The sequence below is a fragment of the Rattus norvegicus genome, chromosome 1 (assembly GCF_036323735.1).
Source record: "Rattus norvegicus strain BN/NHsdMcwi chromosome 1, GRCr8, whole genome shotgun sequence".
NCBI lineage: Eukaryota > Metazoa > Chordata > Mammalia > Rodentia > Muridae > Rattus > Rattus norvegicus.
The window spans coordinates 59,517,195-59,530,212 of record NC_086019.1 but is presented as its reverse complement, the minus strand read 5'-3'; the positions used below and the strand labels follow the sequence as shown (position 1 = coordinate 59,530,212).

General features: G+C 46.0%; 1 protein-coding gene across 1 annotated transcript; it reads right to left on the bottom strand.

Moving 5' to 3' along the window:
* Positions 1 to 5,518: 5,518 nt before the first annotated feature.
* On the bottom strand, positions 5,519 to 8,968 carry LOC134485011 (sperm motility kinase Y-like). Its single transcript, XM_063280832.1, has 2 exons — positions 8,374 to 8,968; positions 5,519 to 7,276 (listed from the first exon to the last, which is right to left on the bottom strand). Exon 2 carries the CDS (start codon positions 7,254 to 7,256, stop codon positions 6,156 to 6,158), a length of 1,101 nt encoding a protein of 366 aa, XP_063136902.1. The 5' UTR covers positions 7,257 to 7,276; positions 8,374 to 8,968; the 3' UTR covers positions 5,519 to 6,155.
* Positions 8,969 to 13,018: the final 4,050 nt, after the last annotated feature.

The following is a 13,018-nucleotide window of genomic DNA, read 5'->3' as shown; positions in this document are numbered from 1 at the left end:
TGAGATAAGTGTGTATTTATTTATTGATTGATTGATTGATTGATTGATTGATAGATTGCATGATCTGTGATAGACTGCCACTTGTGTCCAGTCCCCATCTGCATTGGCTGTACCACAAACCCAGTCTCAGTGTGACACAGAAGAGGCCTAACTGGAAAGTATGTCCTCTCTCTAAGGGACACTGTACGATAACATACTCCGGACTGCAGGTCAGACAAGGCCTGTGTTTAGGAGACTTGTGGACAGATGAATGCCTGTGAGTCTGGACTTAGACTCTGTGGAGGGCTCAGGTCACCTGACTGTCCTGAAGCTTCCCACTGTGATTTATTTCCCTCCTACAGAGTCAGCCACCTGAGCAACTGCATTTCCTGGTTATCCCCTATTCCTCTTACACTGTGTAGAGTGTTCAATCTCAGGGAGGGCCTGGGAATCTGAGAGACACCACTGAGCCCTCTGGGCCTGGCTGACTCAACCTGAGGCTACTCTGTGTTTCTTCATTTTGCTCACCATCCAGAGACCTCAAAAGTCAGCAGTGAGCTTACTGAGAGGTCAGGAACCTCCATATTGGCCCAAGAGCAACTGTCCTCTTTTACAGGTTAATCCACAGAGCCTGTAATTCTGATTGGTGAGACAGTCTGGAAGAGTGAAAGATGTCACCTCCCAAAGACAAGTGCTGTGATAGTGGACACTGAGGAACTTCAGGGATCAAACCCTTCCCCATTCTTCTCCACCCTCTCTTGTTCTTCCTTGAGATGTTTCCTGCAGATCTAAAAGATCCAGGCAATCCATGACATGGGTTTGAACATTTTCTCAACATTTTATTCATTGCCTGATAACTAAGACTAGGTAAAATTTATTTATTTATTCATTCATTCATTCATTCATTCATTCAATCATTCGTTATACATACGTACAGGGTAGCTGTATTTAGAAAGACCAGAGAGGGCATCAGATGTCATTAGAGACATTTGTGAGCCTCCATGTGTTTGCTGGGATTTGAACTCAGGACCTCTGGAAGAGCATTCAGTGCTCTTAGCCACTTATCAATCTTTCCATTTTCCAGGCTAACTTTTTTAGTTCCAATAATTTCTTCTTTATTCAGGTTACATCCTGATCCCAGTCACTATCCCTCTTCCCTTCCCAGTCCCACCTTACAAATCCTTTCTACCATAATGCTCTCACTTCTCTTTGGACAAGGGGAGAGTCCCTTGGGTACGACACCACCCTGGGACATCTAGTCCCAGGTGGCCCGAGCACATTCTGTCCCACAGATTTACAATCAGGCAGTCCGGGTATGGGGAACAGATCCAATGGCAGGCAACACAGACTGAGACAGTCTTGGATCTACTTGTCAGATGACCCACATGGAGACCAACGGCAGATAGCTAACCCGGCACTGGGGTTGGTTGCACAGGCTCTAGCATACTCCATGGTCTAAAGTATCTGACGGTAGGGGGCTTCTTGTAGTGTTTTAACCCAACCAGTTTGCTTGGCACTCTCCCCCACTCTTCCACAAGACTTCCCGAGCTCCATCTGAGGATTGGCTGTGGCTTTCAGCTGCTGAGTGAAGCCTCTGGAGACAGGTGTGCTACTTTTCTGTCTGCAAGTAAATCAGTAAGAATATCATAAATAGCGTCAGAGGTTGTGTCTGTCACATGAGACAGATCTCACTTTGTGTCAGTCATTGATTGGTTGGTCGCTCAATATCTGCTTTACCTTTATCCCTGCACACTTATTGGCCAGACAGATTTCGAGTTGAAGGTTTTGTGAATGTATTGATGTCTCCTACCTCTTCTAGAAGTCTTTCTTGTTACAGGAGGTGGCCATTTCATTTTCTTGCTCTGGTAAGCCTGCAAGGGAGGCTTTGTGTTGGGTACAGTAGTTAAAAGCAAGACCTGGGAAGAGGAACTGCAGAGTTGTGATCTAGGACTTCCTGCAGCAGCCAGCTCTGGGTCCTTGGAGCCTAGGCAGGCTTTGCAGTCATAGAGCTCCATCCACTGCCCAAGTCCCATCCTGACACCTTCTCCATCTCTATTACAGACCATTGTAATGCTGGCATAGTCGCTCTGTCCTGGGCACGATAGGCCATGCTACCCTGGAAGAACAGAGAGTTCAAGGACGGCCAAATTTCACTTAAGCAAACTGTTCTCAGACTGTGTGGTTGCTCTGTCTTAGCTCTCATAACACACTTTCCTCTACGTTGCCTTAGTCTTTATCATCCAAGCATCCCACCATGCATCAGCTCCATATCCTGACGACCCTACCTTAGGGTCCCTGATAATTCCAGATAATTTATGTTCTCCCAGGATGGACTGTGGGCACTTGTGTGGCTCACATTGATCCTAGAAGTCCTTGGGAGCCTCCATGCCATGGCATAGGATGTCTCTGACTCCGCACTGGCCTGAGGGATTCCATCTGGCACAGGATTCTCTCCCTATTGTTGAATTTTGGCACTTATATCTTTAGGAATGGCTCTCCATGTGGTCAACACACACTACCCTGGAAGACCAGAGAGTTCAAGGACGGCCAACTTTCACTTAAGCAAACTTTTTCACACACTGTGTGTGTCCCATCAGCTGAGAGTAGCCTCCACATTGCAATGATGTGCAAACTTCTGCCTTTCAGCCATGATGGACTTTAGGATATACCCTGAGGACCCTACACAAGCCACAGGAGGGTGATGTGTAAATTGGGCATGTTATTGGGTCAGGTCTTCAGTGCAGTGCCTAAAGCTGACAGCCTTTTGGGAGGGCATATGCGTCTCTATTAAATGAACTGGTTCCACTGTTGGCCTGGAGTCTGCTGTGTCTGCCGCTCATGCTCTCCTCCAAGTCTCTAACTGTCCCTAACTCTCCTTGACTGGCTGGTCAATCAGTCTTCATACCAGTCTAGAGCCATTCTATAAACACAGAGCCCAGACTGTCCTCTGCCGACGTTTAACAGGGCTGCCTTAGTGTCCTGGGTTCCCTATGGGGGTGCAAACTCAAGTTTCTTAGGTCCCTATGTGTCTGACAAAAAGCCTTTAGAGAAAGGTAGATGTGAAGAAATCAGGAAATAAACTCCTACATTACTTCATGTCTACCACTGGATGGCTCTCAACTCTTCTGGTCCTGGTGTGCTACTCAGCAAACCCTCTCACTGGAAGGCTCTGTGCCTGAAGCAGAGAACCTCTGCTAAACACAATGTTACCAAGAAAATGGCTGTATCTTCAGGGCAGCCTGTAGAAGATTCTCCCCGACCCTGAGGATCCAATTGGGAAAACTTAGGTAGGCAGGGTGTGGGAGCCACCAGGGCTGTATGGAGACCTTACCCAGAATTTAATCTCTAGCTGTGCATTCCGATTAACATGACCCACACTCCTATGAAGGTCTCTGGGTGGCTCCTGATATGAGTTGGGGGAGGGGAGAGGACAAGGAAGCTGGGTCAAGACAGAAGCACTGTCCTTACTCACTGCGTCTGGGCTTGTTCCTGCCCTAACTGTGAAGCAGGAACCAAACACCCCCTCCTCATGGGACTGTCCGTGATGAGGCCAGCTGAGGATCTGAACTGTCAGCAAGAAAGACAGGAGCTGTATGTGCCACAAATCAGAGCACAGTGTCCCGCATAAGCCCATCTTCAAATGATGCCATCTCCTCCCCAGAGTGGCTCCAGTCTGGGTTAGGAGTGGGTCATGTATTCCGAGCTCTCTGCTACTCCTGCAAACACAGCAATGGTGCCTTCTCATGCTCATCTATACTGAGCCTAGGGAGCAGCCAGAGGTCATACTCATGGGAATTCAGACTCAGTTCAATCTGCTATCCTGTAGCCTATGAGTCTGGACTCAACTTTAGTGGTCAAGGCCAGTGGTTTTTTTCCTGGACAAGACTTTGAGAATGTTAGTGACACATTGTATGCCCTTGGCTGGCCTTAACTCTAATAGCCCTGAGTGACCATTCCAGCCTGCACTCAGGGATTCAGATCAGCATTGGCCAGATCAGGCTTTTTGCTACCTGTTCCTATAGCTCACCTCCACTGTAGTTCATGTGTCCTGGCTGCTGCAGCTGCTCCAGAAGCTACCAGATGTCTTCCCACAGAATCCTGTAGTCCCTGTGGGCTCATCCACAGACATCTCACACTCTCCCTGCTGGGAGTTAGGCTGGATGCCTGCTGTGTGGGAGCTGCCTTGGCTTGTGGAGCTGAGTCAGAAGCAGTGGAGGAGATGTTGTCTGCTGCTCTTAATGTCCTCAGTGCCCAGGGCTTGCCTGTGGTGTGGTTGTGGTCCAGCTCCAGTTAATCACTGATATAAATTCAGCCCGTAGAAGCTGCGTACCCCATTAGGCACAGGGAGGACCATGACTGAGGGGGAACCATGCAATCCAGGACCCTGTGGGGATCAGGGAATATTCCAGGTCCCCTCTCACGCAGGATGCAAGGCAAGGAGCTCTGTGTGCATTGACACAGGGGCATGGGACCGTGACTCCCATGAAATGCTCCTTCATACCTATTACATCATCAGCTTTGAGAAGGTCTTCCTCAGTAAGAACATTCCACACTGCTTGCCTCTGCCATCTGGCTCTCTTTTCCAGGGCTGCATGCCCTCAGGAACATTGACATGTCTTCTATGAAAATTAATATTCTGTTAAATCATTTTGATAAACAGTTCTCAGCATGATATCTGTGTCCATAAGTAGTCATCAGCAATTCTCAAGGGGACAGGGAATCAAAATCTTCCCCCTGCTCTTCCTCCTCCTCTTTCTCCTCCTCTTCCTTCTCTTCCTCCTCCTCCTCTTCTTTCTCCTCCTCTCTTCCTCTTCCTCCTCCTCCTCCTCCTCCTACCCTCCTCGTTCTCCTCCTCCTGCTGCTGCTGTGCCTAATGCTGCTTCTACTATTGTTGCTACTCCTGTTGCTGCTGTAGTATCTGCTGGTGTCTTTTCCATTGCCATGTGTCTGAAATCACCTACTGTTTATACTGAGGACATGAAAGAATTTCCAGATGACACTGTGAAATAGACAAGACAACTTATTCCAAGCAAAAAAGACAGTCAGGTAGAATTCTTAGCTTACCATTTGGGGCTTTGATTTGCCTGACTATATTATAACTTCTTTTTTCTACTTCTCAGTTGAGGTCTTTGAAAGAAACCATTTAGAACTACTGCCTATAAAATTCAATAGATCACTAGGTCTTAGGAACAAAAAAAACCAGTATGCAAAACAATATGCATGCATGCAGGATTCTGACCATCAACAATAACCCACAAACTAGGTTGTTGATACTTATTCAATGACAAACCTTGTTAATTAGTTTTGAGGCTTAATGGAATGGGATGTTACATTTGAAAACATAAGACTCTGTTCTGCAGCACTTGTGATTGATGACCACATGTGAAAGATCAGTAGCCCGTGGAGGAGTCCATGAGCCCATGAACCTCTAGTCCTCACCCTGTGGGAGTATTGGACTAAGGGGGAGCTGGAGTCCATCTGAAGAGATGGGCCAACTAGAAAACTCTGTAGAGTGTGGAACTCATCAATCCTATTGGGTCCCTGCTGGGAAGAGGAGAAATCAAGATGAGGGAGAAGGCTTGGTGTTGGGGAAACCTCATAAAGAACTTAGAGCAGATACAAGGTAAGAATTGTGGGGAAAATGGAAACCAGAGACAGAGGAAGGACCAGCATAGAGCAAACTGAAAAGGACAAAGCACAAAGGTACCTGGGCTATGCCTGCTGCTTGTTCTCTGGACTCTCCCTGTGGCTCATTTCTGCGGGGAGATTCTGTTCTGCCCCAGGCAAGGTTTCTTACTCCTTGGCAAGTAGCAACACAGTTTATCAGGGCATTTGCTATATTCCTGGTCCACCCCTTAAAACCTCTGTGCCGGACCCTGCTGGGGATGGGCTTATCCTCTAATGGGGCTCTGTGGGAGATGGGTTGTCTTCTTTGATTCCCTTATTGCTACTCTTCTCACTGAAGATGCTTGTTGTTTGAATGAATGGGACACTCACGGCACATTTGTGATAGTGGTCCTGTGTTGGTGTCATCGGTAGTGGCCTGAGACGACCAGCCACAGTGGATCTTTTGCCTCCTTTTGGATGAGCATTCTGGCCATAGTGAGATACTTGACCATGGGAGGATGACACCCGCAAGGTGCCAAGGACTGGCAGGCATCCACTCCTCTTTGGTTCTAATCTAAAACAGCAGCAGGATCAAGGCTAGGGAATGGGGCTGCAACGGGACTCACTTGCTGTGCCTGGGCTGTGCAGCCATCCCCCTGGAGAGCCTGCTTTTGTAGAAAGAAATAAGTTGCCATTTCCTCATCATATTTTCTTTGTTTTAAAGAGTGTTTTACTACAGAGGCTTGGAATCCAATGCTTTTCATGGCATCCAAAATGGCCGGGTCTGGTGTGAGGGGAAGCAGTTCTTCATAGGGACCTATCAATCCGTTCCAGTGTTCTTTGAACCAAGGGTGTTTCATCGCCTTTCTTGCTGTTGGTCTAAAGTTGGGATTTACTTTCAGTAATTGACTAAGGAGGTCCTCCTGTTCTTTTGAAACCCCACAGGGAGCAGGATATACCCCTGCCACTACTTGTCTTTGCAGTTCTTGGATGATCACTGAATCAAATGGGAGCTTTCCCACTACCATACAGTACAAGACCACTCCTATAATCCACATATCATTCTTCGGCCCGTCATACCGATGGCCAAGGAGGAGTTCAGGGGAACCAAAAGAGTACGTGCCGCAGTGGTGGTTTGGCATTTTTCCAGGTTGAAATTGGTTGCTAAGCCCAAAGTCGATGACTTTGACCTTTTTGTTTTTATCAATCATTATATTGTCCAGTTTGAGGTCTCGGTGAACAATCCCCTTTCCATGGCAGTAGCTCACTGCTGACAATATCTGTTCAAATATTTGCCGGGCCTCATCCTCCTCTATGTGCCCTGACTCTCTGATGTACTGGTAGAGTTCTTGGCCTTCCACCAGCTCCATTATGAGGTATATTCTCGTTTCCTTTTCAATAACTTGTATGAGAGACACTATGTTGGGGTGGTTGATCTTTCTCATTATGTTTGCTTCCATCATGGCTGGCTGGAACCACTGCTTGTCCTTTCGCAGAACTTTGACAGCCACCGGGGTTCCTGTGAGCCGGTGGTGGGCCAGGAGGACTTTGGCGTTGCCCCCTTGCCCAATTGTCCCCAATACTTGGTATTGGGAATGGAAGTTGCCCTCCTCAGAGATACTGGGCTCGGGTGTAGGGGTTGGTAACTCCTCCTCAGTCTCTGTAGGCATTTTATCAGTACTAATGCTACCTAAAAATAACAAAAATGGAATCAAATAATGAAAAAATGGAGCAATATAGGAGCTAAAATTACACTTGTGGTACCTAAATAAACAAACAAAAGAAAAAGAAAACAAACAAACAAAGACAAAGTAAAAACTAGACTAGAAAAATAGAGCAAAATTATGAAAAAGTTAAGGGGAAAATATGAGGAATCATAAGTAAAAGCCACCCAAATAACCAACCCCAAAAGAGAAAGCCAAGAGCACACACATACTAAATGCAATGATGAAAATAAAAATCGTCATACTACAAAAGGATTGGGCGGCCAAAGATGGTCAATACTATGAATAGATGTTCATTGAAGAAAAAAAAAAACAGATGAAAGAAACCAGAGGAGGAAGAATTAGTATAAGACAAAACAAACAAATATAAAAAGCCAACAGTTAAGGGAAAACTCCATTGAATTTCAGGACCTAGTGATCCACAGAAATCCACAACTCTCCAGAGCAAAATACTGAAAATTAAAATTAACCAACCACAAGGAATAAGGCAGTTAAATATCAGTGAATAGTAAACCTTAAACAAAGGCCGAAGAGTCAAAGTGTCACAAAGGGCAAATTTGTATCAAGTCTAAGCCAATGATTGCTTGTACTCAATAAATAGAGAAACAGGAATAATGTAAAAGGATAAAACCGCAGGACATTGAAAATGGAGATAGAGTGAATCATCCGACTGCAGAACCGTAAATAATCAAAGCAGTAATATAGCATGTGAGAACATAAAAACCACCAAAAAATGAAACCAGCAATCCATAATAAGTAAGTAAGTAAGTAAATAAATAAATAAATAAATAAATAAATAAATAAATAAATAAAACAAAAAACAAAACCACAATAAGGAAATAGCCAGTGGCTTTGCCAATATGTGACCTAATTCTTTCTCTTGAAGTCATCCAAAAATCAATCAATCAAGAAATAGGCAGCCACCCATCTACATAGGCCTTTAAACTGATATTATGTGGTTGGCATACCAAATGCCTGGGTGCGACTGGACAACCAGCCCAGATACTTGGGCAGCTGCAGGCCAGTGAGTGAGCCTGTCTTGAAAATAAGGTTGAGAACCTACCTCAGGAACAGCAGCCGGGGTGACTTTTGGCCTCTACACTCTCTTGCACTGAGGTGCAGGTAATATAGATACAAGGGGCAAAAGGGGATGGGCACGTGCACACACAGACACACAGGCACAAACACACACACACACACACACACAGGCACACAAACAGGCACACACACAGAAATACACAGAAGTGAACTTATACTCACACAAACTCTTACAAACACCCAGATTCACACAAAACACGCATACTTACACACAAGCAAACCTGGAAAAACACACGTCAGACACATACACACATACACACAGGGATACACATACACACAAGAAGACATACACACATACAAACACATACACACATACAAACCTGTAAACTCACACACTCCTACATATACTAACAAACACACAGGCAAAAGAGTACACGCACTCACACACAGGCCAATCTGTCAACACACACTCTCTTACACACACTGATACATACACATATACACAGTACAGTAAAATTCGATACAACCACACACAGCTCACTAGATACAACCAAGTCGCAGAGGGCTCCACTCCACACCTCCTCTCAAAGCACTCAAAGAATTCCAGGCCTGGCAACAGCTTAATATGTGTTTGCTGGGCCGCCTCATAATCGCTCCTCATGAGGTCACAATAGGACCTGTCATGACATGGATGGGAAGGACTCTGAGACTGTGGCTTCTATGGGATATGGAAAGACTTTAGGCTGTTAGAAATAAAACCCTGTAAGATGTTTAGCTGTCCCTAGTTCTCTGTTTTGAATGTTTACTCTGCATCCTGCTTTAAAGTCCTCATGTCTACACTCAGGGTGTCACGTTTTCTTTGAATTCTGAAGGATTAGCCTCAAACTGATGGTATAGTTTTCTTTTTTTAAAGACAAAGCTGTTTCTAAACTGACCCATCAAGAGGACACTGTTCTCATAAGTCCTCAGAAAGGCTCTAGGTTATCATCAAACACCTGAGACAAAGCTGTAGGACTAGGCAGAGACTTGAGTTTGAATCCCCCAAACGCCTAATGGATGCATCAGCAAAGCTCATAAGCTTTCTCTGTGGAGAAGTTAACATGGACCAACAGATTAGAGGGCCAGAGCCCCAACCCATGCTGGGTGGACACTCTCCTCTGACATCCAACACAGAGATCTTTGTACAGAGATCAGGAGAAGGCTTCTCTTAATAGCTTTGCAGAGCACCTCAGGCTCAGGGACTCAGGACTGATACCCATAGAATGCTGTAGAGGAACCCTTTGTGATTCAAGGGCTCATCTGCCTGGGTCCCTGAGCCTCTAGAGATGATCCCAGGACTGGGCTGTGGCTGGTTATGGGCTCAGACAGGGAGGTGCCAGGGGGTTTGCCCTTGGCTCCTGGGAGTAGAGCAGTATTTCTTTCCCTGTCCCTGCTTTTTGAACTTTTCTTCCTTGGGAAAATGGAAGGACTGGAAGAAGTCTGTCTATGGAGAGTGAGGCTGGCTGGGAAACTGCTCGCTGTTCTCCATTGTCATCCTGCTGGGGGTTTGGAGTTGTTGGCAGGTTAGCCTCTCCACCATTCCAATCTGCTTCTGTCCATTTAATCCATGCATCTCTGTCTCTTCACTTCGTGACATGGTTGCACAAGTCCTACCTGTAGCTGCCACTCCAGGGCATAAGTCCCTCAGTGAGTGAATTCCAGATGGTTCTGTCTAGAGAGAAATTGTACAGGGTCGTTGCTCAGTATGTAGGTACATGGAAGAGGATACTGCACGGCATCCAAACACATTTCATATAACATCAATCCACATACTCTGGTACTCATCGGTTCTATTTACACCTTTCGCGATTACTGCTATTCACTGTACTGTGAAGTGTGAATTTTTATTATGTTTCACTTCTGCAAAGGAAGAGACAGTGTTTAGCACTGGAGATTCCAAAGGCCTAGCTGGAAGGGAGGCCTTGACACACAGGTGTGCTCCTGGGAAATAGCTCTTTCATAAAACGCCCCGTTGAATCCCATGATGTGTGGATTGCTCTATGCCCTATCTAGGGTTGATGTCAGTGTAAATATATATATATATATATATATATATATATATATATATTTACATATTAATATATATATATTAATATATATATTAACTTGAGTATTTCTTATATACATTTCCAGTATTCCCTTTCCCAGTTTCCGTGCAAATATCCCCTTCCCTCCTCCCCATCCTCCCCCCCTTGTCGCCCTCCTCCCAACAATCTAGTTCACTGGGGGTTCAGTCTTAGCAGGACCCAGGGCTTCCCCTTCCACTGGTGATCTTACTAGGATATTCATTTTCCATGTTCCCTTCCCCACCTTCCAGACTTTAGAAGCTTCACACATGAGTGGCATTCTCTTGGAACGATGAGGCTAAGAGGCTGTAGGCTGTCTGCTGGATCTGAGTGTGCTAGGATATCCTGCTCCTAAGGGAATTGTTACTGCTCCATTGCAATACTGAGAATAGCATCAGCAGGCTTCTGGTTTGTACTCCCTGAAACAATACTGTCTTCTCCAGGAGTGGATCCAACAGCTCTCAGAACCTCCTCAATAACTATGTGTTTCGCAAGGATTACCTGCACTTGCTTACACACCCCTATTCTGTGTTCTGAAAACTTTTCAAAGCCCATTCATTTGAGACTGGTGAGTTCAGGACAGTAGTCCCAAGTGTCTTGTCCTACGCTGACAGTTCACTCTCATGAGGCATCACCTGCCCTTGACAGAGGATTTTCCCACGGGATTTGGATGTACGGGGAATTGTGTGTACTGACTCCTGTCAGATCTGTACAAGATGGCATCAAGGCCCCATTTGCTCTTCATTATGGAATTCACATTCCTGGCACTGTTCTTGGTATTTAGGTCCATGTCAGTCCATAGTTATATGTTAGCATGGAAACCCAGGGCAGCTGCCTTCAAAGATATTCCTAGTATGGACCACATCTTCACCTTGCCAGACGTAAAGCACAGCAAAACACCAGGCAGGCAGAGAACCCTCAGGGGCTGGAACTGGCATGTTCAAACACTCTGGCTTGACCTTGGCCAGCACAGATTCAGAGGACAGCCTCTATGTAGGAAGATCTCCTTCCTCCTCTCAGAGTATAGGTCATCTAGAGTTAGGCTAAGGTGCTGGCACCCATGTGAGCAGAGGCAGCAGCCTGGGCTTCTTCAATGTCAAAGCCTGCCTGCCACCCCTGTATCACATGTCAGAGCAGTCCATCTCATGAGAATTCTAGGAGTGCTGATACCCTGGGTGACTATCCCATGTTCTGCTGCCAGTTTCTTTGCTTCCACATGGCCAACTGTGAGAAGGGATTGAGAAAGGGAAGGTGATGAAGCCCTGCTAATATCTACTTGGTGCCAGCAAAGAAAATGGGTTCTGACTGGCCAGATCTTTGAGTTAGATTTTCAAATATGCCACCTCGGGACAGTTAGTCGGCACTTTCAGGAAGCTGCTCCAGGGTGGGAACAATGAGACTGGATCCCTGAGGCTGGTGCAGTTGGCCAGGGATTTTGGGACATTAAAGCTGAGTGGGAACCCTGGGCCAGGTGCAACAGGGCAGGGACCCTGGTTCAGTTACAACAGAGCAGGGATCCTGGGGGAGATGCAAGGGGGCAGGAGTCCTGGGGTAGGGATCTTGTAGTAGTGGCCCTGTGGCATGTGCAACTGGCAGGGACCATGGGGCAGGTGCACTGTGACGTGCACCCAAGCTGGAATGTTCAGACAGGTGTGTGTTTGCTTCATGCAGCTGCTGTCTGAAGTAGAGAACACTGGCAACTGCCCCAGAGGGGATTTTGGGAAGTCCTTCCAAGAATCCCTCAGCTCCTAACTGAGAAGCTATACATTCCACAGATAGGCCTTTATTGAGATGAGCAGATTCTAAGGGGGCTGCCTTGAATGAACAGCCAAAGAAATCAGAAATGAAGAACAAGCAATTGCAGCAGACATGTCCAGTGTGTTTTGCTCAGAAAAATAGGACTGGAAGAAACTGATTAAGTCAAATTACTTATCTATCTATCTATCTATCTATCTATCTATCTATCTATCTATCTATCTATCTACCTATTCACCCATCCATCATCCATCCATCTATCCATCCATCCATCCATCCATCCATCCATCCATCCATCCATCCATCCATCCATCCATCCATCCATCCATCCATCCATCCATTCATTTCCCTGAGCCAAGTCAGTTTTTATTTGTAAGAAGAAGGTCACAGCAGCGCTCCCTTGTGGTGACAATGAGGATTGCAAGGAGTGAGATGGATTATTTGTTTGATTGTTTGTTTGTTTGTTTGTTTGTTTATTGCATGAGGTGGGATAGAATGCCAGTTGTGGCCAGTCCCCATCAGCATCCACTGTGCTACAGACCCAGGATCAGTGTGACACAGAAGAGGCCTAACTGGAAAGTTTGTCTTATCTCTAAGGGACACTGTATAATACAATACTCTGGACTGCAGATCAGTCAAGGCCTGTGTTTAGGAGACTTGGGAATAGAATGAATGTCTGTGAGTCTGGACTTAGACTCTGTGGAGGGCTCAGGTCACCGGACTGTCCTGAAGCTTCCCACTGTGATTTATTTCCCTCCTACAGAGCCAGACACCTGCGCAACTGCATTTCCTGGTTATCCCCTATTCCTC